Source organism: Pleurodeles waltl, chromosome 3_1 (assembly GCF_031143425.1).
Source record: "Pleurodeles waltl isolate 20211129_DDA chromosome 3_1, aPleWal1.hap1.20221129, whole genome shotgun sequence".
Lineage (NCBI taxonomy): Eukaryota > Metazoa > Chordata > Amphibia > Caudata > Salamandridae > Pleurodeles > Pleurodeles waltl.
Window position 1 is genome coordinate 570,783,318 of NC_090440.1, and position 25,820 is coordinate 570,809,137.

The following is a 25,820-nucleotide window of genomic DNA, read 5'->3' on the forward strand; positions in this document are numbered from 1 at the left end:
AGTCTGCAGTGGAGAGTTTACTTTTATTCTTCAAGTTTGAACACATCCAATCTCTTTCAAATGAAAGAGCAACAACACAGACTGTAGGAAAGGGGATGTGATAATGTATAATAAGGAATAAAGTATTCTTGTCACACATTAGAAGGATTTCGCAAGTTACCTCAGAGTTCTATGAACCTATAAAGGAACCTTGCCTTCAGCCTCATTTCTCTATAAGGTCATGGAAACTCTGATGTGACTTGCAATGTCCTTACAATGTACAGCAGGGGGTACTTTATTTCATATCTTATTCACTGTTGCACTGGTGTCAATGGGAACTCTAGATGAAAGCAGGTGCACGGCAACTGACCAAATACTCCATCTAGAATCACCCATTCTATATATAAATAAATAAAATGGTCCCAAGACACAGCCACACCAAGGGGAGCACAAGCTAATATAAAGACGACAGTTTGAGGATAAAGATGTTTCCTATCAGCGCACTATAATTGTAAACCACAATCAAGTAATATCCTATTCTGAAAGGATTGCAAGCAATATTGGCATCCACACCAATTCTGAGAAGGCACACTTCAAGCTAGAATGTAGTACGGTATCGGAGTTTAGGGTAGTACATTCTGACACCGAAGAACCCTTTTATGGGGTCACTGTTGCCTTCAAACGCCATCGTCTTTCTAAGATCCAGTCTATTAATAGCCGCTAGCAAACTCTGTAAAGGTGTTCTGTCAGGCAGCTTTGCAAAACGTGACCCTCTGCTAGCCGGAAATCAAAACCACTCTAAATAATGAAAGAACATCCAACGTTTCCTCTGGTCAGTGAGCCATGCTGAATCCCATGCAGCGCGACTGCGCGTTCTGAGCTGCTACGTTGCTTGCATAAGCTCCGAGAGAAGGGAATCCAGTACCTAGAGGAACATCTTTCTATAAGCCATGTTAGTTGTGCTCGTGCCCACAAACTCTGAAGATGTAAACTACAACTTATGTACATATACCTCAAAGTCACTTTCTTACACTACTTGTCCCTATGATTTACGCAGGTGCACTCAGACTAGTTTTTTCTGAAGCTGTTTTTCATTTCTTTAATGGTTAAGAGGTATAAAGTCGAAACTACCCTAATACTGAACCAGAACGTAGGCACAAAGCCCTCCCCCGCGTGATGAAAAACAGAACTCCATGAACACAAAGATTTGCAAACATTCTTCAAATTAGTGGTATTTGCTTTATCAAGAGACTTAAAAAAAAAAAAAAAAAAAAAAAATCAGAAACGGCAGCATAGCGATATTGTCTGCATTACATCTTGAAGAATGTACACACTGATTTACCTGGCTGATCACAGTATGAAGTTTTGGCAGCACTGCTTTTTAAGGAAAAAACGAACAATGTAACATTTGAAAAGCTTCTTGGCACACGAAGTGAAATTTATTATAACTTTCTTCATGGCGCAGACATTCCAAACTGCTAAATCCAAGAGAGGAGTATAAAGAGATTATGGTGCGTACTCAGGTTTTAAATCCCATAAATGTTGCCCAAACGTTGGGTGAAAAATTGAACTTTGAGCATTGCCAAATATACTAAAAAAAATAAATAAATAAAAAGGCTCACAAGGACCTGTGATGTTGCAGCTGAGCAATGTTTATGTAGAATCCTTCAAATTGAATACTTTAGGATCCAGCTGACTCCTCGTAATAAAAAAAAGTCTCCCATGTCACATTTGTGACAAAGGCAGCACAATACTCACCCCGCAGACCTCGGACGCTACACACTGACAACTGTACATTTAACTCTCTCAGTGCCGTACCCATTCACCCACGGCAGCATACTGAAGTGCTTGTGTCCCCATCACCCCCAACAGCAGATCAGCCCCAGCATGGGAATCAGCTCGAGGCAGCTGAAGAGACCAGGTTTTTCTCTAAAGTCTTCAATGTTCCCTGACACTTCGGCTGCAGAGCACTACCTAGGTCATTTTTAGATCACAAATCCTCTTTCCGCTTGGACGCTTGATTGTTTTCCTTGGCAGATTTTAACTTTTTATCCTCACTGCTCTTCTTTTTTTCTGGTTTCACCTTATTTTTGTCCTTTTCATTCTGTTTCTCTGGTTCGGCACCTTTGCCAGGGAATACCTGGCCCTCCACAGTAACATCGGCGCATCTCTCCTGTTGTACAAGGAAGTCTTTCACTTCCCATGCGTAACTTCCGTCACGCAGCATAAAGATGGCCCGGTTGGAGGAAACAATAAACCTAGACATCAAGGGGGAAAAAAAACAAATCAAAATGATGCTAATAAACTCGTATCTTCTTAAAATTAAAAGCAATGGCCGACTTTTGGGACACATCCGCACAGCTCCTGTTAGCACATATGGCACACGCACAACAGCAGATGCTTGGGAACATGCAAAGGAGCACTTGCAATAAAAACTAACTGGCAAAAAATGGGCAAACTAGCAGGTAACTGAAGAGGATTTAACCAATTATACAAATTCTGCAATGCAAAGTGTGCAGGACTATGGTAGCCAGAAAAAAAATATAGCACAAAGAAAAGCTATTGTATACAGCCCAATACACTCGGACAACAAATTAACAGCCAGAAGCCTGCATATTACAATGAATACACCCCTGGGGCATCCACAAAAGATACATGTTACGGGGAAATGGCTTCACTATTGTGTAACAGCACGTCATCAGTTAGGTAGAGTTACACAGTAGCAAGTCCCGTGGATAACTTCCACCCATGCCTCCCCCCGTCTGCAGCTTAAGTGTTGGTAGCCACTGCACCAATGGTCTAGTAGTCTGGGCCCCACTGAACATCGATTAGTTTTCCATTTCACTTATTCTCCCTGCAGGCAAAGGTCACAAAAAGGTCTCATATGGAAAAGCAAGGCATTGCTTAGAGCTGAAGGTCAAGAGCTAAGTGAACAAAGTCAGGGAAGGAAAGCGACATCAAAATAGATGATGAATATTTAAGCAGGACAGAGAGCAACAAGCAGAGTGAGTGAAGGGCAGAAAGATACGAAAAACAACAACGCGACAGAAGAAGAAATTGATGGTAGCTAGAAACTGGAAGAGAAAGGTTAAAAAGAAGGGTGAAAACAACACAGAGTGATAGAAGGTTGGATCGTGGGGGAAAGGATCAAGTTGTGAAAGGTTGGAAGGTAAGGTGAATAAAGGGGCGAATGATAGGTTGGACGAAAGAGTGTAAGAATAATTGGTTGGAAGGGTGGATGTACACATGTGGGAACAATCTGGTCACTGGATGGAATGCTGAAATAGTAGATGGACAGGTAGAAAGGTGACGGTGGGTGGACGAATAAAGGGATGAATGGGAGGACTGTCAGATGGGTAGAATGTCAAATTGTTGGGACAATGAAATGATGGGGGAAAGCACCAAAGAATGAATGAGTGGAAGGATGAATGGATATATAGGAAGACGTACAGGTGAATAGAACTTTTCCAGGAAAGCTGGGTTTAGTTGTTTCACTCAATCACTGTCATTTCAGGTTTGGTTGAAAGTGGTGGATATTTTAATTTTCTAGCTACTCCAAAGGTCTCATGACGTGGGTGTGGAGCACGCAGATCAAGATGTGGTTGCCTTGTGACGTTACCGTCCACAAACTGTGGGCATGCTCAAGCGCTTCCCTTACACTTTCCCAGTAGATGTATGGAAAAAGGTTTCTCAGCTGGGAGAAAAGGTATTCTCTGAGCGGGGGGAACAAAAAAAATGTGCATTTGCACAGTGAGCTGCCTTTCCCAGTGTAAAGCAGTAATGTGTGCACAACACCACACTGTGAAAACAGCAAATATCAAACTACACGTCCAGGAGTACACCTGGGAACTCAGCGAATGGCAGCAGCTTCCTATGGTGCTCCACTGGAAATGTTTGTAAATTCCCAAAATGTGCATATTTATGCCTACGTGAGCTCCTGTAGAGTTGACAGTTGTTCTGGTTCTGCAGTCTCTTTTCAGGTAGAGAGAGGACCTCCTTTTTGGAGCAAGATGCTAGTCTTTCGACAATCAAGACACACACACACACACAAACAAACAAACCCTTCCATCCCCCTTACCCCCCACCCCCCTCCCCCCACCCCCCCTTTGGTGATTTTTATAAAGACTACAACAGTGGTTCTTAACCTATGGTCCAAGGACCTCTGGGGACCCGCAAGGCCTACTCAGGGGTCTGTGGCTGCTTTACAACATTAAGCAATAGGAAAATTGAGGATGTATATAGAAAGTTCGATGCTTGAATCGTGAGGAGTGAGCTCATGGAAGGAACGCAACACTTGTTTTTGCTTGAACTGTGTGGAACGTGCTTAAGCAAGTAACCCAACACATGCGTTGCTTTGAAATTGGATTCACATTTTCTGCCAAAAGTTCCATCTACACTTGAGCATTATCATTTTGGCAAACGTATGCAAAACAAAAGAGGGTCAGTAGAAGAATACATTACAGTTTTGCGGAAGTTGGCTTCCAAGTGCACATTTGGTCAATCTATGAATGAGCGATTGAGGGATCAATTTATGTTAGGGTCTAGTAGTAAAAATGTACAAGAAGAATTGTGAACAAAGGATGATCCACCTTTTGTGGGGTTAATCAATTTAGCGAAAAGATTAGAACACAGTTTAGAGTGTGTGGAAGTGTTGAAAAAGAATTTCTCAAATTAGGACTGGAACAACAGTTTCTGTGTTAAACAAAAAGGAGGTGAAAGACAAGTGCGAAAGGGCAAAGTGACAAAGTCATAAAAGGAAGATTCAGAAGTAAGCCGTTTACTGGAAAACGTTTTAGAAGTGGGGACATTGGTCAAATGGCGAATGATAAAGTGTGTCCGGGATGGAAAATAACATGTAAGTTGTATTCGCGCAAAGGAAAGATAAGAATAAGGCGAAAAAAGGATGAATTAAATTAATTAAATTTTTGACAATTCAGATGAGGGCGAAGAGATAATTATGCAGGTGTCTAACTAAAGTAGCAAAGATCCACAAGATGTTGCATGGTAGAAGGAAAGTGTGTTCAAATACTTTTTGATTCAGGGGCAAAGTTAATTATTATTTCAAACAAAGTTTGTGTCAGTGTGATAAAGAATATTGACGAATAAGCCAGATGTCAGACCCACAGGATACAATGGAGACCTCATTAAGTTGGTGGGTTATTTTCAAGGAAGGTTGGATTATCAAGGAAGAATGCCTGTATGGAACATTTATGTTGCAGCTAAAGGTGATGCTGTCACCAGTTGGTTCCACCTACGTGATTTGGGTGTCATTTTGGATCCTAATTCTGAGCCACCTGTTAAGTTGAGAGGGGATTTCAAAGTCAAAGTGGTGGGTAATTCTGAAGCAGTCATGGGTAGTGCATTTTCAGAGGAGTTTCCTGAAGTATTTTCGGATGGTTTGGGGTGTTTGAAAGGGTATGGTTCCTAAGATCAAGGTAGTGCAAGATTCTATACCAGTGGTGAGCAAAGTACAGAGTGTGCATTTTGAGGTCAGAGATGTCGTGGTTAGAGAGTTGAAAAGGTTGGAAGAAGCAGGTGTCATTGAGAAGGCTGAGGGTACTGGATGGTTAAGTCTGGTGGTTGTACCAAGGAAACAAAATGGTGATATTCGTTTGTGTATGTGTAGACCTCAGAGGGGTTAACAGAGCTGTTGTAGCAGATAGATTTCCTATTCCAGAGATTCATGAGTTGGTGCGCATTTTGGGAAATGTGAAGAGTTTTTCCACTTTGCATTTAGCCTCGGCATACTACCGGATAAGATTGCAGGAAGGTTCCATGTATCTCGCAGCATATGTCTCATTCAATGGGACATTCAGACTTAGGAGGATGTTGTTCGGTTTGGTGTCTGCGGCATCTATTTTTCAAAGAGCCATTGAAATGGTGTTGATTGGTTTACCGGGTGTGAATATTTATCAGAATGATATCCTGATTTTTGGAGAAACTCGTGAAGAGCATGATGAGAGAGTTAGAGAAGTGTTGCAGAAATTAAGGGAAAATGGTTTGGCACTTAAGGCTGTGAATGTAAATTTCACAGAAAAGAGTTAGAATTTTTGGGACATACTTTAACGGAAGATGGTTTGAAGTCTAAACCAGACAAAGGCAATCATGGAGATGGCGGTTCCGCAAAGTAAGGGGGAACTAGCTTAATTCCTAGGACTTGTGGAGTTTTATAGCAAGATTGTGAAGAAATTCTTGGAAGACATTCAAGTTGTGCACCTTACTTAAGAAGAATGTGGAGTTCAAGTGGTGTGAAAAGTGTGATGAAGTTTATTCCCCTAAAGGAGGAGGTGCAGAATATTCAGAGTTTGAAAAGTTTGTGCTGATCAAGAGAATATCATTTGCACAGATGCAAGTGTAAAACGATTGGAGGTGACTTTTACTCAAAGGAGAGATGGAGTAGAGAGTATGGGGACTTATTTCTCATGCGTTGAGGCCTGTGGAGTGTAGGTATTCGGTGATTAAGCACAAGGCTCTTGCCATATTTTGGTCAGTAAAGAAGTTGAAAAATGTCTTGTGGGGCAGGAAGTTTACTATTAGAACGGATCACAAACCTCTTAAGGAGGTGTTTATTAAGAAAACTGTAGACAATGTTTCCAGCAGAATTGCCAAATGGGTTGTGTCATTACAGGAATAGGAGTTCCAAGTTGTTCACATTTCAGGGAAAAGTAACTCTGTGACAGACTTTGTCCAGGATGGTAAGGCCAGAGGATACCAAGGATGATGAGGATCGCATAGATGAAGAAACAGTGTGTGTGATGACCGATGGGGTAATTGGTTCAAGATTGGATAAAATAAATTACAATGTACAAAATTCTGCATAGTCTGATGCATAACTTAGAAAATGGCTGGGGTGAAGAAAGATTATTGGATAGTGAGGTAAAACTTTGCTGGAGTGTCAGGGAAGAGTTATCCAGTGACAAAGGCTTGGTGTTCAGGGGAACCAGAATGGTGCCTCCCGCAGTAGCGAGAGAGAGGTTGGATAAAAGTGTCACATTAAGACGCCAGGGCATTTCCAGATCTATAGAACAGTTGCAAGCAGATTATTGGTGGCCTGGAATGGATAGAGAAATCAAGAGGGAGGTGAGAGAATATCTGGAGTGTTATATGAGTGGTAAGGTATGTAAAACGAGAGAGAAACTCATGATGGTGAGGGACGTACCCAAGAAAGCATGGGCTGAAGGTTCGGTGAATATCTTGGGTCTTCTCACGATTAATGAGAACAAGGAGTTTATAATAGTGTTGGTAGACCCTTGTTTCCAATAAGCCAGAGCTTACGGTTGCCAGTGAGGTTACCTCACAAAAGGTGATCGCGTTTTTGACACAGGTTTTTGCAAGGACGTTTTGCTTGAATCGGTGCTGACTGACAGTGGTGGGCAGTTCACATCGGCTGGGATGGAAGCGTTCTTGTGCAGAAGAGGAATTCTTCATAAGAAATCTGCGTTGTACCACCCAGAAGCCAATGGTACTGTGGAGAGAATGATTTGAACCATTAAGGAGACTTTGCAATTAGCAAGAAGTGCTGTGGAAGTGGTTGGAAATGTACAGCGTGACAACCCATGGAAACACAGGGAAAACTACTTTTGAATTGCTGAAAGGCAGAAAGGCCAATTCTGTACTATCACTCGCATGGATTAGGCAGTGCAGGGATAGGATGGATGAGTGGAAGATGATGGGTAGAGAGAAAACAGTAATGGGAAAGGTTTCGGCAAGGAAAGTATACACTGACAAAAGGAAAGCTGTCAAAATGGTAAACGTGAAAGTGGGAGATGTGTCAAGGTGAAAGCTACCGTTACTCATGTTCTGTATTCCAAGTACAGCTCTCCCATGAGAGTTGTGAAGAAATTTGATAATGCAGTAAAACTTGATGATGGTTGGACCTGGAATCTCAGAGTGGTCAAAGTGACCATGGAAGGCTTGCTGGACAAAGACATACATTTAAAACGAGTGGAAGTATTGGAGAACAAGCATGGAGTAAGGAGCACACGATGGAATGTTGAGAAACGTAAAAGAAGATCCCCCAAGAAATACGATGTCTATGTAGTACACAAATAAGTGGTATTCTACCGCCTGCCAGGTCATGGACTATTTTGTAGTAGTTTTTTGCTTTTTCTTTTCTATAAGTGTTCTGCGTTTGTTAAAGGAAGGAGATGTGTGGCATCCTAGCGGGTGCACTGGAATGTAGAATGTATGGCTGATAGTATTCTGACTTTCTTCCCATTGGTGTGTGGAATGTTAAAGGGTCAGTTGAAAGCATATCTTAGTAGGAGATGGAGCCATGAATGTGGGTGGAGTCTGCATCATAGAATAAACCTACTTGTTTTATCTATATTCCGGATTTGTGCCTTTTGGGAACACCTCAATATGCTGATATTGAAAAGGTCCCTTGGACTTATACAACTTTTATATTTTAGTCACAGCAGTCCACAGGTTTGTCATCTCAGTTCGCAATAGCAACATTTTAGGATCCAACAACCCAACATGTAGCTCAACAAGAAACATGTTATGATAACGAGCATATATTACCGTGAGCTAGAACAAGACATCAGTCAAAGTACAAAAGTTGAGGCAAGCCCAAAACACATCACTTTCAAGGAAACTGGCCAGTGACATTTGAGATCCGCCGACAATCAGAACACATCTTTCCTTTTTCTTGAAAACACGAAACAAAACACGGGTGAGATGAATGGATGCAGGAAATACAGTACGAATGAGCATTGCCAACAGCCATGTGTATAGCAATTAGGCGTTAACTGAAAACCCAGGTACTAGCATATATGGTTTTGCAATATTGCATCCTTGGTATGCATGGATTCAAGCTCAACTAAAAATTAAAAAAAAAACGCTTGTGAGCTAGAACCTGACTAAGGGCCAATGAGGAATAAAGACATAGCTGCCTTGTTTCTGGCTTCCTCAAACACCGCATATGCCCTGCAACACCTGATGGGGGGACTTCAGTAGAGGGTTACATTGCCTGGTGGCAGGACAGCAGGGGGGACTTAAGGCCTGCGATCTGCACTGGCCCGCGCACACAGACCAGGTTGGGGTGGGGACTAATAAACTGGAACACTGAAATTGATGCCCTTGTAAGGACCACATTATCACAACTTGAGCAGGAAACAAGCGGTAAGGTAGGCTGACATAATGGGATCAACCGACTGTGACTTCTGTTGTTCGACAAAGGGACGTTTGGTACTAATTTAACCTGATTTATGGGGGATGCAATGACCTTTATGACTGGCACTATGTGCATTCTGGCGCAGGCAGATAATAGTAATATTAATCTGCTTTACACAGCTGTGTGATGGGCTTCATATCCGTGAGCTGGGCTGTTCCACGCAAGCAGATCTGGTTGGTACCATAACTTAACAAGGAAAGGTTATCACAGATTTCATTTGCTGGTAGAATAGGTGGCCCTGGTTTATGGCAGACTTAGAGGGTGATCAAATGCTGCAGTGAACATGAAAAGTACCCCAGAAAAACAGACAGAGTGGTCCATGTTTCTTTCCTAGGTCACTGCCTGCACCACGACAGGGCCTTGAACTTAAATAAGCAGCCACTTTTAATCTTATTGGGTACTGTTGGGATCCTAAGAAACTGTGGTGTGGCTTGGTGTTGCTCCATTTTGGACAGCAGTAAAATGTATCTGAATACTAATTTTAAGTACTGGACTGCGATAATTACCCAGATCACCCTTCCAAACACAGGGATTATGGGTGTCTGCTGATTAATGGGACTGATCTCCTGGATAGATTGCAAGTTACCTCAAACTCAGTTTTAATAAATATAATTTAATGCCCGCTCAAAATTGGGTGGGCTCTTATTCTTGCACTAAAACGGAATCTATCCTTATGCCATAAAATATTAATTAAGGAGAGTTAGCTATCTTAACCAACAACTGCAAAGGAGTGGGCTTACATAGCATAAAGGAGGACTGAAAAAAAAGCACACGGGCCTTATATTTCCTAATTACATCTTGGCTTGAATGGACTAGCCCTGGCAGCTTGCCTGAGTGGATAGGTTTTAAACTTCTTATATTAGTGTTCAAAAGAAATGCTGCAACTAGAAGAGCTGTAACCAGATAGAGACGTAAATACAACCCATATGGCCTACTTTCATAAGTGCTATCCAGTAGCACCAGTTGCTTACATGTTCAGAGGTGATGAAGTCCTGGTAGCAATAGCATCCTGCTTGGAGGAAAAATGCATTGAGCTACCCCGAACCAAAACAGCCGCTTTCCCTGGCAGTAACATCAAAACAATCTTCATCTATGGATGCAAACATCAGTACCCTGACAGGACCGTGTTTATCCTCTTCGTAAACAACACATCCAACTCTGAGGTTCTGTAAGCTACCTGCGGTGGTATTCAGAAGTTACACCCCTGCATCCCCTATGGGATTGCTCGTTTATAGACAAAAAACATGATTGAAACGACAAAGCAAATACTGAAGCGGTCAGCCTACCTTTGGATATCATAATTGGCATTGAAGAGGCTCCCTTGCCAGAGGCTCGTAATTTCTTCAGTCTCCTTTTCTGTCGGATTTCCAGACACTGTGGCGAAGACCATCAACGTCTTTCCTTTTTTTGTAAGTTTGAGGACACTTTCTGGATTTTTGGGGTCTATTTTCGAAAAGTCTACAGGTGCAGGGGGTCGTTTGTGCTCAGGCAGGTCTCCTTCTTCAATGTCATCGTCTTTCTGTAATATCAATAGTAAGGACATTAGCTAACATCACAACTGAGCTTCAGAGACAATTCAAAAGTCTGCTATGTCCACCTTCGATCTCAGCATTTGACTGTGCCGTAGCCACTGACTGGCAAAGGAAATTGGCACCATGGCTTCCGCCGCTGCAATCCTGTAATGTTGATTTCTAGAAGCATCTTTCCTGGATTCTCGTGCGTTTAATTATGCCGCAGGGTCAAATGAAAGAAATCTGCAAATGTTAATAGCAAATTCGTCTTGCATCCAACTTAAACACTTACAATGAATGGCGGAGCGCTTTCCGAGGCCCCGCGCATGCAAACTATTTTGATCTTCAAATGGGAATGAAAACAGATAAATCTGCAAAAACTATGTATGTGAGAAGAAAAGACAACATCCTTCAAAAACAAGGAACCTTGAAAACACGGACATATTTTGAGAGCACAGTGTGGGGTTAAAAAAAGATTTTGATGCTAAATTAGGATACATCTACTAATCATGCAAGTACGTTTAGGCGTGTGCTCTAGTTCGAAGTCAAGCGCTCCAATTCCACACACGTTCAGGGAAAATGTATTTCAAAACAAATGAGAAATGCCACCATTTATTTATTGATGGCAATGCTACATGCACGTTGTCAGCAGAGGCCACAAAATTGACACGAAGCATGAGGCCACAAAAGTAACAAAGAGCATGCCTAGATGTATCTCCTCTTCTGACTGACACACCTACAAGAGCAGCTCAAAGTAAATATAAAGTCTTATTATGTGCACTTTCGCAATCCACAAACACCCACCAAGGACAAGTGCATCTAGCCATCTATTATGTCCCAGAACCGTTTCCATAAAATACAAGTGACTCACATACGAAGCATAGATGTTTGGCCAAAATATTCCCACCATTATGCAGGTTATTATACTCCTTGTGTGCGCGTTTTCATAATCCAAACAACACTAATCATTTTCATAAGTACTTCTACTACCTACTTCTTGTCAGTAGAGGTCACCATGCACCATTTTACATTTATAAAGGTTAATGCAACATGCGGTAACGAAATGGACCTATCGGACCGCAGTACGATCCCTAAATGGACGCACCCATTTATCTCAGAGGGGCCCGATTAACCCCCGGCATCTGCATCCACCCATAAACACGATTCTCACCCAAGTACCCTTACATTCAAACCACCACACACCCCTTACAAACTACCTCAGGCACGCTGCGTTCACTCATCCCACTGACACGGTATGCAATCAATAAAACAGTATAGAACACACCTCACACGAAGAAACAGACAACATTACAACCAATATTCTATTTTTAAACGTTATATGGATTTCCATAGTCAGCTATTCTGTAGATTTTAAATGAAATTAACTTTGCCACCGGGATTGACGATAATGTATAACTTTTGTTGGTGACGTTTACTATTCAGCAACATCTTATTCTCATAGAGGCATTATCTTCTTTTCACTGAACGTGAGTTTTACCTGACGGGCACTAGTCCACCTAGCCGTTCATTCTACTCAAGAATTTGTTAGTTACAGTTTATGGTTATTCTCACTCCCTACAATCATCAATTAATTACTGATTCCCTCCCCTACGTCCTCAGTCCAGGGTGAGCGATTATGATTACCTCGCACCATTTGCCCCGATTTTTTGTACTTTATAATATAATGGAAGGGGAGAATTTTGAACATGCCTTGTTGAGCCACCCTTCACCAATCCACATTAGGGAGACAACCTTGTTATGGTTTGGCGCTCAGCCCACCCCATAGTCTTGCGATGTGCCATCTAGCCACTGCCTGGCTTGTACTGGATAGCAGTTCCTAATATTTAAGAAGGAGGGTGTGGGGCTGTCCCATCATATGCAGAAGGCGGAGGCCCCTTCCCCTACTTTCACAATAACAGAATTGTTATGGAGTGTGGTGACAAGTGATTACTTTTGTCAACTAGTTCTTTCCAGTATTTGGCGGGCTGGGCACTACTACGCCTTATGAATGGAAGATTTTTCTTGTAAGTAAGTCAATTGTGCCTTGTATTTCCCAAGTGCATGGCTCAGTTGGATTATTTAAAATGTTGAGACACGTCGGGAATAGAATTTGAATTGCTTAATGCCATCACATTCCCAGACGTGCCCGCTTTACAAATTAATTCTAACCGAATAAGGAAACTACAACTATGAAATGAAACAGAAATAAAGCTGAAAGACTATTTTAAAATCCCCAAATTTAAATATAAACCACCTTCTCCCAATTTCTCTTCAAAGACGAGCCAAGTGATTCCTAATAAAGTCTCTGAGTCCCAAGTAACAACGTTACCGACACTGATATTTCTAGCATCTTCACCACTATTTTCTCTGCTCCCCATTAAGGGTTCACAAACCCCATGTTCAATCAAATACAGAAACAATTCATTGCTATCTTATCGTCTCAATCCGATTTCTCATTTATTCACAACTCCTCGCACCTTGTGAAATGCTTTCAAGTTACTAACTCTGCCATCCGTTTCACAGCAGGTTTCTTAATATGGATCAATCATGACAGTCAGCAAACTAGATTGGCATGGAGCTCTTCCATCCACTTACCTATTCAATTTGTATTTACTCTATCTTCTCACGTACGTGGTTACTAATCTCTCAAAATGTTCCCCTGTAACAGCATTGGGAGTACTCCTGTACTCCAACTGCGTGGCTTGCAATGATTTCTTCCAACATAATCTTAATTTGATATCAAATCAACAGTTTAAATAAGAATTCTCTTCATTGTCTACTTGCCCATGCACCCTGGGATGGTGTTATGCCTGCCTCATTTTAATTAATCCCACTTAAAACAAGTGTTGGCAAAGACATTCATGGCTGCCATTTCCTTCACCACTTGGATCAGTAAATAAGAGGAAATAAGTTGTACTTGGGTGAAAGTGTTTTTTTTAAAGCGATGTGGCCTGACAGTGTAAAGGACAGGGAAACCAGAGATGGTGGGAGAGAAGCATTGGAAGGGGGGCGGGTTGGGGCAGGTGCAATGGGCAAGGACAGCAACAGAGAGGGGTAAATAATTTATATAACAAAAAAAGAAAGAAAGCAAAGGAGGAGGAGGAAGCAATGTACAGGGTGTAGGAAGGAGAAAACATCACAGCACCTGGGTAAAACAGCTCACAAGAAGAAAGTAAGTTTGGGGGTACAACATGGAAGATGGGTGAAATAGAAAGCAACTCAGGAGGAGGTGAGTGAGGGGGCAACATGCAAAGCTTGAGAAGGGGCTGGCAATTTGGTGGGACATGCACTCTCACGGAGTGTTTACAGAAAAACAAAAATAGTTCCCTTAGGTGGAGGATACAAGTCAGCCAAACATGTGAAGAGGAAGACAAACCATTGAATAAGATGCAAACAAATGAATATGACAATAAACCTTACCGACAATAAGTTGCTGGCGGGCATTAAGCCAACTAAGTTTTTGGTATGGTCTACAACAGTCTTTCGACTACCATGAGGGTTTTTTTGGAGGCAAGACCTAAATACAGGTCTGGCATTTTCACTTGATGTTTTAGATCACTCACCGCACCCTCAGCCCTACAACCTACCCTGCCCAGAGGTTGGACGTACGACGGAGAAACGACAGCCACCGCTGCTCTACCATGGCGAAACCAGCCTACCCCCGCTGCCTGCTTGGCACTCACTGCTTATCACCCCGAGCCTCTGGAGGATTGTAGGGGCGGACGTGGGGGGTGGAGGCAGTTCGGCATGACTGGTCTCGAGGCAGCCTGGCAGCCACGTGCAACATGGGGTTCGGAGGATTGCAGACACCACGCCGCAGAAAGCCACCAGCACCGGCACTTGGACTGATAGTGTGCAGCGACGTAAGGCGAGTACGATAGCTGTAGTCAGCCATCGCTAAGTGTGTGCCACAGCCTCCCCGTGGAAGCAGTTCGGCTAGGTTCACACCTGGCCTAACAGGTGAGTCCCACTCGCTCCTTCGTCTTATTAATGACAATGACAATTCTGAGCATAATATAAACATAAGCACAAGGCATTACATTGGATTACATTGCCAGCCCAGCTCCTAAAGCACGTGAAAACACGTCAAAGCTGAAATTGAGACTGTGAATGGATTTGAGCCTGAAATTACTGGAGTCTCTTGTCTTCTCTAATTATTTAACCAAGGAGAATGAGATTGGGCAAAACTAGAGGCAAGGTTCCCATCTGTACTAAGAGAAAAAGGAAAACGGAACCAGTCTCAGACGAAGTCGCTACAAAAAGGAGAGCAAACAGTTTTTTTTTTTTTTTTTTTTTTTTTTAGACCCACCAGCCCATGTAGAGTATTGACTAAGACCAACACAGGTACCAGAAGCCTAGCAATGCAAATCAACAGTGTGGAAAAGGTGAATGTAAGTGAGATGGGTCAGTCGGCAATTGACAATATCCATAAGGAGGAGGCAAAATGATTAGTCCAACCTGATTACCACAAGATAACTGACTGTTATGCTGTTCTACGGAACTGTGGAAATATGAGGGACTCACTGGGGTCTCAACCAACAAGTTCCTTAGGTATGTCATCTACCTGCTCAGGTCCCTAAGCCCAAAAGGCCCAAAGAGGAGATTTGCCACCATCAATCCCTCTATCGCCAATAATAATGATGATCATGGAAAATCAGCCCCTAAACATGGGTCCCTAAGATGTTGCCCCTATGGATTTTATTACTGCTACACCAACAGGGTGATTAAGGGAACCAACCCTGTATTAGGACCCCACAAAACGCTTAAACACACAAAGATCATGAAAATACTCAGACTACTTTGACTAACCCATCTAATCCTGACTCAGTGAAGGTAGCTATTGCTGAAATTATGGAACTAGAGAAATCTCAAGATCCCCCCCAAAGAGTCCCAGCTCTAAGTTTGGGGGGGAATCCCAGCTCTACTCTTTCCTGGTTTATAAATTAGAAAACATGGAGTTGGGCACACAGAAGACAAGATCACCTGATTTAACAAGGTAGTCAGATGTAGGGAATAGACCACAGAGAGACCCAACTTGAAAGCTTTAGTGGACATATTCTAGGGAAAACCTACAACCACCGGCCGTAACCAGTGCGAACGAAATGTGGGCTTCAATTCTGAATTTGGTGCAGGCAACAGTAATGGCGCTTCAGTTCCATTCTATTAAAATGGATATTCAGGTAGACGTTGGCTGTGTTCGTCTCTGGAACTGATGGCAAGCTAGAAGAACTAAATTCCCTGATAACAAGGACTCCAACTAAACAGCTGAACAACTTTACCATACGCTCATGCAAAGAGGTGGTCAACAATTGTCTCAACTGCCGATAACCTTGGAAGGAATATATAAAGAGGTCTGCACCACCCAAGTTAAGGAGCGTTCATATGTCAATTCGTTATCCAATATGTTGACACTGTTCAATCTGCAGTGAGCACGGACAATAGTCAACATATAGTCCAAATAGACTCACCTGTAGTTCCACCTGGAAGAATAGACCAAGAGGAGAAGAGCACCAAAAGCTATGCAGTTAAAGTCGTCACTGAGGCTTCTGAGGCCTTGGCTCATTCACTAGATCCAAGGAACCCTGGAAATCCTTGAAAGCCTTTGTCTTTGCAACTGACAGAGAGAGAGAAAACGCCAAGAAAGGGCAGGAATTCTGCTCGGTCTTTCTGCACAAATATTATAAAGACCACAGTGGCCACCCCAGAAGAACCAAGTAAGGGAGGTGAGACCATAAGGGGAAGGCAAATATCAAGACGGTACTCCTTGGTCTAACCCAAATATATTGGCAAATAACGGTCCCGAATTAGAATGTACTCCCACGACGTATCTGACTGTTAGAATACTGACCACCCCCATCCCAGTAAAAGTCCCCTTGGAGGATAGTGGAAGTCCCTCTGGTGGTCAGCCAGTATTCGCACCGGAGAACTGTACGGCAGGAAGGGTTAGTACCCTAACCTTGAACAATGTAAGGTCTACGAGAAGGGAGCGTTCGGTCTTGCAGGAGTCAAATCCGGCAAATTATCAACATTTGATTAATCAGGAGCAGGATCTTCAGCTGCTTTGGATTCCTGAATAATTCTCAAGAACCACCTCAGATGTGCTCAATCGTTCTACTATTTTAAAACGTATAAAAGCACTTCCTGATCTTAAACATGTGTCCACAGAAGATATTGCCTCTGTAAAGTTTATTCAAGCAAGAGGGAGTCGGGACATGGATCCGACGTTGGTCCTTTCAGCCCCTGATCTCCCTAAACAAATCCTTGAAAGGAGAGTATTAGAGCTTGTAGCATTGAGGTGACCACAGATCAAGGGGATAGATACCCAAATGCATTACTGAAGGACCATTTGTCCAACAAGGGCATAGTAATGACGGTCTGATCTACGTTGAGTAGGCGGAACATCTAATTCAACTGACGTCAACGAGGGAAAAATTAATAAAATGTCTATAGTCCAGTCTCCCCTAAGAGTCCAAATATGGAAAGAGGAGGGGCGAAGAAAGATTCTAAAAAGAAGTGACCCTTTCGCTAGCTGGAGTTGGCTACCTTCTGTGTTGTCCTCAGGAAGGGTCCGTAGAAGCTGAACAACAACTCAACAGTTACCATCCCCACTAAGAGTATTGAGCATTTGTTTCTGGAATATTGGAGGCCTGCAGGCAAAATTGGAAGTTCCAGAAGTGATCCAATTTTTAGGTTCATGTGATATTATAAAGATACAGGCATCTTGGGCCCAACAGTCTATACCCCTAATTGGATATAAAGAATTTATCAAGCCGGCAGAGAAAACCAGTCAGTTTGAAAGGACAAATGGGGGTCTTAGTGACATACATCAGTACCAATATTTTGGGTAAAACGTCAGAAATTAAAGTGGAAGATCTACCGTTCCTGCTGGTTCGATTAGATGGTTTGGCAAAAAAATATACCTGAACCACTGATATTAATTAACATATACATCAATCCAAAAAAGAAATCTGCTGAACTCAATAATCTGATAAAACATCTGCTTCATATAAAAAGTACAATATACCCAGCATATTGGTTTATTTCGGGTGAGTTCAACCCCAATCTATTCCATAGTCCAAGTGAGGAACATATACAAACAGTAGTAGTAGTGCCAAGTCAAATTATCCCATTGAACATAAAGAAAGATAAAATTAGGGAGAAACTAATAAAGACCTGTGAGGTAGCTGGACTATTCACTCTAAACAGACAGAATACTGCAGATATTCCCCCTGCATGCACAAGAACTTCTGGAAAGGTGGCATCTCTAGATTACACACTGGGAAATCCCTCACTATGTGAGCGATTTTAGAATCATGGACCGTGCGAAAAGCAACCGGAATCCCCAGATAATTAAGATGCGGTCTACAGTGTGTAAATTGGACAAAGGGGTATTCCTTTGTGGGGGGTTGGCACTGAAAATCTTGAGCAACTGAAATGGTCATGCAATTCCATCAAAAGTCAAGCAGAAGAGGCACTGTCCAGTTTAGAGTCCTTAGCTACGGGAACCACAAATTTGATATCGGTCTGGGAGTTCTTCGCTAATGAACTTACAAGTCAAGGCTCATTGAAAAAAGAAAAAAGAAAAGAGAAAAAAAAAAAAAAAAGGAGCCCAACTGGGATATCATAATGGCATACATATGCCATGTGCAGTCCGCATTAGGAAAGCCGCTATATATAGGATGCTGAGGCAAATGCAAAAATCCCCAGAGGACGGAACATTATTAAGTACCCTTCAGGAGCAAAGCAAACTCCAATAAAAGGAAATATGGCCCTTTAAAAAAAACTCCAGCAGGAAGCATTATGGGCTAAACTTCACTATGCGTCAGGATTATCAAACTCAAAACATTTTTGGAAATTGATTAAGTCTATTGAAAAAGGTCCAAAAGAAGCCCATAATGCAAACACAAGCGAGGAAGCCTTTTAAGGAAAGTCCTCCTATAAGAGTTGTGCCAGTTCAGTGGGAGAAGGATATCCAGGGATCCAACAATTTGATTACTTTGATAATGGTAATTACAACGTCAGATTTAATGAAGATAATTTGGAAATCACGATCTGACTGTGCACATGGCCCTAACTGACTACCACAAGCACTGTTTAAACAGTCGATGAAAAGATGCACGGATTTCCTGACCGCAATGTTCAATCATGTTTTGTCAAATGGAATCGTCCTAGCTAGTTGGAAGGGCTTGATAATTCATTATATTTATAAAGGAGGGAAGGCTGCATCTCCAAGTAACTACAGATGAATTGCCCACTTACATGCAGACCTTAAATATTTTTCTGTATGCTTGCTGCAGCATTTAGAGTCTTGGGAAGTAGATAATAGCAAACTTCCTATAAATCAAACTGGTTTTATTAAGAACCAGGATAGTATAACGTACCTTATGGTGCTAAGTCTGATTATCAATAGAGCAAAGCAAACAGGGACCCTATTATATTTGTGCTTTGTTGACTTTAAAGCACCTTTTGACTGTGCACTGCGTGGCAATTTGTGGGCAAAATTACAGCAATGGGGGCTGCCTTCAACCATTCTGAATGCTATTAGATTACTTTATTCTGATACATGGGTGAAGGTTAAGCTTGGGGATGGTTCATATTTATCCAGGGCAGTTAAAACAACAGCTGGTTTAAAAAAAAGGCTACGTTTCAGCACCAATTCTCTTTAGTCTTATCTTTATATTGTATACCTCTCTACAATGTTAAATAGCCTGTCTGCCCATCCATCCACACTTGGGGGTCATCAATTATCCAGTCTGCTATATGCAGATGACCTGCTGTTGATTAGCAACTCCAGAACAGGTGTGCAGAAACTGATGAATAATATGGGAGGGTGTACAAAAACGAATGAGTTGGAAATAAACCAGAGTGAAACAAAATGGATTGCCCTCAACCAGAGACCCTCTAATCAGCCTAAGTGGCATCTAAATGGAAAGATAACAGAGGAAGTGGCCACCTATAGGTATTTAAGGGTCAAAATAGATTCAAGATGAACCTATACGTGTCACAGGGATGTGATAAAGAACAAAGAGTAAGCTCTCATTCATGCCTTTGGACTTCTAGCAAAGACCATCCGTGGGCATACCCTTAAACCGCTAACAGCAGTTAATGAGAGCAAAATTACTTCCAATGCTCTCTTATGGTACTGAAATATCAAGCAAGTTTTCTGGCTACATAGGTCGGCATCCCCGGCCCAGGTTAGACTGGTATTCTCGCTAATAAAGCAGTCATTAGCTAGACCTGCAGCGTTTATTAAATGCTGTCATAAATTTCAGCATGCCCCAGAAGGGACGTTACCCAATTTAGTATGCAGGAAATCAACCTTGAATGGGGCAATAGTAATTACAATGAGTATTTGGAAAGAAGCTTAAAGCAGCTGGATCTGGATTACATGTGACCAGACGCTGTCTAGTCTAGCATTTAAGAAAGTGGTGAATAAATCAAGTAAACTACAAAGCCGGCTAGAAGTTAGAGAGGAACTGGCTGAAAGGTCTCATGGATGGTTGGTTCTTAAATCGTATAAAGAATCACCAATGAAGGCCGCATCTTATTCTTTGAAAATTAGACAACGTTTTTAAGGCTAAGGCTGGGAGATATGCTAACGCTAGACCTCATGCCAAAATGGAAGAATTAGTTACAAAGAGTAAATCAGGAATGCTGCTTATGCCATCTCGCGGTGGAAACTTTAGGGCACGGGTCTGCTTTTGCCCTGCCTTGGCTATTCAAAGAAGACAAATGTTGAAAAAAGAATTTAATGATTTCGGGATTACATCATGTAGACAGGCCATAATCGAAGCACTTGATCCAAGAAATTAGATACTGAACATTAGGCTGGTCCAATTTTTGGAAATCTTTACTTCCCTTACTGCCTCTCCAAGAACTTCAGGATTACAGCAACTGGGTAACTAACAGAGCAGAGTACTTCCATATAAATACCGTCAGGATGCAGGATGTGTATACCATGGTTAAGAAGTAATGACTTACCATCTAATCAGTACTTAGTTACCAGGCTGAAGGAATGTTATGCACATTTTAGCAGATTTTGCACTTTAATTAAGCTAGCACATTTTAAATATCAAATGCCTTTTGATACTCTGCTCCCAGGAACCCATGGTTGCCGACCAAAAAAAAAACACTTAAAAGCTTGATTTAAGAACTGGCAACCAATAGAGCAGAGTACCTCTATAGCTGGGTTAGAATGTGTATATTGTTGATAAGTTTTGATTATTTACCAACTAATCAGTACTTAGTTACCAGGCTGAAGGAATGTAATGTAAGTTTTGGCTAACTCTGTATTTGAATCAAGCTAGCAACTTTTAATTAGCAAATGTCTTTGATCCTCTACTACTAGGAGCCTATGGCTGGCGATCAAAAAACAACTAAAAGCCTGATCTAAGGACTAGCTCCTCCCATAACCTCAGCAGATATGAATAATTCTGGGAAAGTTATCCCATGTTTTTTCGTGATCTTAACTATTATTTATACGCGCTGAAAAAGCTTCATGGGAAGTTAATAGGTATAAAGGATGTTTGGGAGAGGGTGCGGGGGGAGATAACTGTGCTTAGACGTGATTTTAACCATGGTCTATATTTGTAACTGAAGTCATGAGGGGTTAATGTATTTACTGTACTGATTATGCCTTTCATTATTTATTGCATTAATTATGTATTGTGCTATTTAAATGGAAAGTTTTATGGTTTTTATTAACTACTAAATATTAATAATAATACTGATACACTTGATGTTATGTCCACAATTTTGTTTAGTCATATTTGGCTTTATCTATGCAGTGATGTAAATCTGTTATGCGACAGGTATACCCATCCTAACCAGTTCATGTTTTCTTTGCATTCTGAAATTTTTAGAACTTCTTGTGCAAGGAAACAAAATAAATCTATGAGTACCAGAGTTAAAAAGACTTTTTATGAAGCAATTTCCGAGCTTCGTGTTATGTAATTCCTGGCAATTTCACCATTTGGTCAAAGACATTTTTTCCCCCTGAGGGTAGTCATCATGCTAACAGTTTTAAACCTTAATAAACCCCACCTCACTGTAGTTGCAGAATACTGGCAAGTATTCGGCCGTTATACAGCTGACTCAGAAAGTCAACTTGTAGCGTTCAGGAGCAGCGGTTACACATTCTCCAGACATAAGGCCCCTGGTGAATAAGTTATTACTGAGTGAGTCAGGAGAGCACTGACTAGCGCTTAGCATGTTGCGAGTCGAGCTCAAGTCCAGGGTGTGGACACGAAGAGGGGCGCATGGAGAACCCTCCATATAGGCCATGAAAATAGGAGTGATTAAAATAAATACTGTTCTGGAGTACCAGCATGAGTAACCCTGCAGCTCTGGAAGTAACAATTTGTGTAACCTCAAAACACACAGAGGATGCGAGAAACCTTTTTCATTGAAAGATGGCGAGGGGAAGACGACAAACCGAGTTTCGCCATGGGCGCTACCTATGCAAAGGCCAACTTTGAAAACATGCGACTCCGGAGTTGGTTTGTTGTTCACAGGAACGAGAGGGAAGACCAATCCGCACGAAGCTATAACAACTCATTTTTATAAACGCAGCCTTATGGTTCTAGTCTAGCGCGCTGTGCATCCACGGGACCCCTAGATCCACCTGTGTTCTCATGTACCCCAGAGCTCCCCTTCATTCTTCTTCCCCACGCACCTCCCACTCCTCAAGCAACCGTGCCATGTCTGCATCATTATAGTCTCGGATGTCCTTCTTCTTGCGGCGCTGAGTCTCGGAGGCAATGGACAGCAAAAGGAGGGCGGACACACAGAGCAGCAGAGGAAATGCACGGCGAGCAGACATCTTCGGACGTGGATAACGGGAACTACAACCCCGTGATCTCGATAGGCTAGCAAGCTCTCACTACAGCGGAAGTAGATGTTGATAGGCTGCAGGAAGCGGCGGCCTCTCATAGGCTGTATGAAAGACCTCATCACAGCGAGGACTTTGGTAATAGGCCAGAGAAGTAGGCGGGATTTAAAACTTTGTGGTCGATTCTTAAAAAAAACTGTGACGCTACGTCACATTTAAGAATGCCCTCTCTCTGGTGCCCCTGGGGGACATATGTCCTCCACTTCGGTTTCTGATGAGTGTAGGTGTTGAGAGTCGAGAACCATACAAGATTGTCAGCGTCGTTCTTCTATGATTAATGAATTAGAGATTATAAAAGTCTGGATATCGTTCGGAAGAGACTCCATTATTGAGCGTTAAGCACAGAATGGAGAGCATGGGAATTGAACGAGATTTCCAGGGAAACGAGATGTAGTATTCTGGTAGGGGTCTATTGAAAGCCTTTTCATACAGAGCAACAATTTAAAAGAGGAAAGTGGGAGATTTAAAATAAAATATATTTTCCCTATTGACCTCTTTTGAAGCAGAGGCAATTTCAGACGGAGACAGACAAAATTAAACCATATTTGGCTTCAAAAATTGGGAGTCTCCTGCCTGAATCTGGTTTATTGGCATGTATGCTCTTTGTCATGGAGGATTCTGATAGGGTGTGTAGTGTCATCACTGAAACATTTACTAACTATTGTGTATAGAATTTTCAATTCGATTAAGACACCGAGGATTATGCTTAAATAAAACTCAGCAGCCAATTGGAAAGACATTTTGTAAGAAACTACAAATCCCATGAACCCTCCATAACATAACATAATATAACCATAGAGACCAGCCCTATAAAACCTTAGTGAACAAACGTCTCTTCCTCTCTCCTTGCACATAGACACAGTTAATTCACTGATGCCGAAAGTGTCGCACAAGAATAAACTTTAAGTCCAGACAAACAACAGAACTTCCGAACCCGAACAAAGAAACATCCATAACAAAGTGGAAGAGGAGGAGTCCCGAGGATGTATCCAGGTGATGAAAGGCAATCATTTGTCCTCTTGACCTAAATCAAGAAGAAGAAAAATATAGCCATAAACACTGTCTTGTGTAGAAATAAACAAAGTTAAATCACAACAATTTTTTCTATATATAATACAATTTTAATATCAGGGTGGGAAAGAAATAATAAAAATCACAGAAAACATTATGCAAAATACATATGTATCAGAAATCCTGAAAGACTTAATAATGACATTTCAAACAATGGGAGGGATAATCCTGGCCTCCGTGTCCTTAATAGTATTAAAAACTGTAGACGCGATAGCTAGAAAATTTGTCATTCTATGTCAGGACCGGAGGCTCTGATTGTGCTAGTTTAAAGTCTTGCCATTACCATTGATGACAAATAGGATTGTAATAAAACCTTTTAAACGTGGAATCACAAGACCAATCAGCTGTGCTCAAAATGTCCTCTAATCAAGAACCCAGGGCAAAAGACTTTGATGCCATAGCACCCCTCACAGTTTGTGCGCCAAATTTGGATACATCAATGCCTGCTTCTGACAAAATCCATTTCACCTATCTGGCTAGAGTTGCCGAAGCAACTGGTCGAAGTGAAATAAGCAATTGACCCGACATATCAAATCGAAATTCAGCCACACTCACCTCATAATCCTTCAAGCATTGTACTACACAGAGTTTGTTATTATCAGGAAATGCTGGATAGGATACCAACCTGGTATTGCACTTAGTTCTTCTGGATATGACAAATGAAAACACCTTCAGGAGAAAATCTCCTTGCCACATCTAGAGCTTTAACCTCAGACAATCGTTTACAAGATATGAGGCAAAGTAAGATGGTAGGCTTAGCAGACAGCTGTTTCCTGGAGAGATATTTATTGGAAGGCCAGGAATCTAAAAACTGTAGAACAATGTTAACGTCCCAAAGCTCTGAGTATTTGGGTAAAGGGGGTTTGAACATCCTAATACCTCGAATCAATTTACAAGCAATAGGTAATTGACCAACCGGTCTACCCTCAATGAACACGTGTCCGGACAAAATGGCTGAGCGAAAATTGTTAATAGAATTATAAGCCATCCCTGAGGCGGCCAAGGAAGCTAGGAAATTCAAGATCAAGGTGCAATCGGCATTAAAGGGATCTGAACCCCGTGAAGAACACCAACCACACCAGCGTCTCTAAGCTGAGGCATAGCGTTTATTAGTGTGTTGGGGGCCCAGGATTGATTGATGAATTCCTGAGCTTTGCTCGAAAGGCCTGGGAGGCTCCAGTTTTGCCTGAAAGACACCAAGCTAGTAGAGACAGTGGACCTGATAGGATCAAAGGATGAGGAGATCTTCCTGGATCCAGAATGAGATTCCAACACCAGGGCAAGAGGCTGAGAGGAGCGCAGGCCAGCTCCATAATGATGGGAAACCAACGTTGGGCTCTCCAATATGGGGCAATCAACATAATTTCCGCCTCCTATCTCTGAAGATGTGCTAGGACCCTGGGGATGATTACAAAAGGAGGGAATGCATAGGAGAGGAATGGAGTCCAATCCTGGAGGAAAGCGTCTGTCGCTCTCACTCCCGGATCCGGACGCCAACTGAAGTATGTTGGAAGCTGAGTGTTCAGACGTGAAGCGAAAAGGTCGATTGTGCATGGATCCCATTTCCGCATGACAGTTCTGAAAACTCAAGGATGCAATCTCCAATTGCTGGCATCTCTCAAATGACGGGAGTGCCAGCCCTCTATCACATTTTGTTGACCCGGAAGGTACTCTGCTGTCACTGAAATGTGGTTCTGGAGACAATAATGCCAAAAATCTTTGTCAATCTCCGTCAGTAAATGTGAACGTGTTCCTCCTAATTTGTTCACATACCAAACCACTGAAACATTGTCCATCCTGAGCAGAATCCAACATTTCGCTTTGCGCGCTGTGAAGCTGCAAATAGCAAAGGAACCTGCTAAGAGTTCCAGGCAATTGATATGCATTGACAGCTCCTCCTGAGGCCAACGACCCCGGTGGAAAGTTGGCCGCAACAAGTGCCCCAACCCCATAGACTGGCATCCGCCTCTAAGACTAGGTCTGGGGAACAGGGGAAGATGGCCCTGCTGTTCCATGCTTGCATTTGAATTAACTACCAAGATATCTCGATTCTCGCTTCCTCTGATAGGGGAACTGACTGAGAATAAGACAAGCCCCTGTTCAAGTGCATAATCTTCAGACCTTGGAGAGACCTGTAGTGCAGGGGGCCGGGAAAAATCGCCTGAATAGAAGAAGCTAGCAGTCCCACCAGACG

General features: G+C 42.2%; 1 protein-coding gene across 1 annotated transcript; it reads right to left on the bottom strand.

The window, feature by feature from the left end:
- Positions 1–1,396: 1,396 nt before the first annotated feature.
- MESD (mesoderm development LRP chaperone) lies at positions 1,397–22,545 on the bottom strand. The gene is made up of 3 exons (XM_069223003.1): positions 22,340–22,545; positions 10,441–10,673; positions 1,397–2,237 (listed from the first exon to the last, which is right to left on the bottom strand). Exons 1-3 carry the CDS (start codon positions 22,484–22,486, stop codon positions 1,970–1,972), a joined length of 648 nt encoding a protein of 215 aa, XP_069079104.1. The 5' UTR covers positions 22,487–22,545; the 3' UTR covers positions 1,397–1,969.
- Between the last annotated feature and the right edge of the window lie 3,275 nt (positions 22,546–25,820).

Bases quoted from the DNA above. Each gene is read 5' to 3' on its own strand.
- MESD (XM_069223003.1), bottom strand. From the start codon at position 22,486: ATGTCTGCTCGCCGTGCATTTCCTCTGCTGCTCTGTGTGTCCGCCCTC. The intron at 10,674-22,339 runs GTGCGTGGGGAA...TTGATATTACAG, and splicing joins GGTTGCTTGAGGAGTGGGAG to AAAGACGATGACATTGAAGA. The intron at 2,238-10,440 runs GTAGGCTGACCG...CTTGATGTCTAG, and splicing joins GCCAATTATGATATCCAAAG to GTTTATTGTTTCCTCCAACC.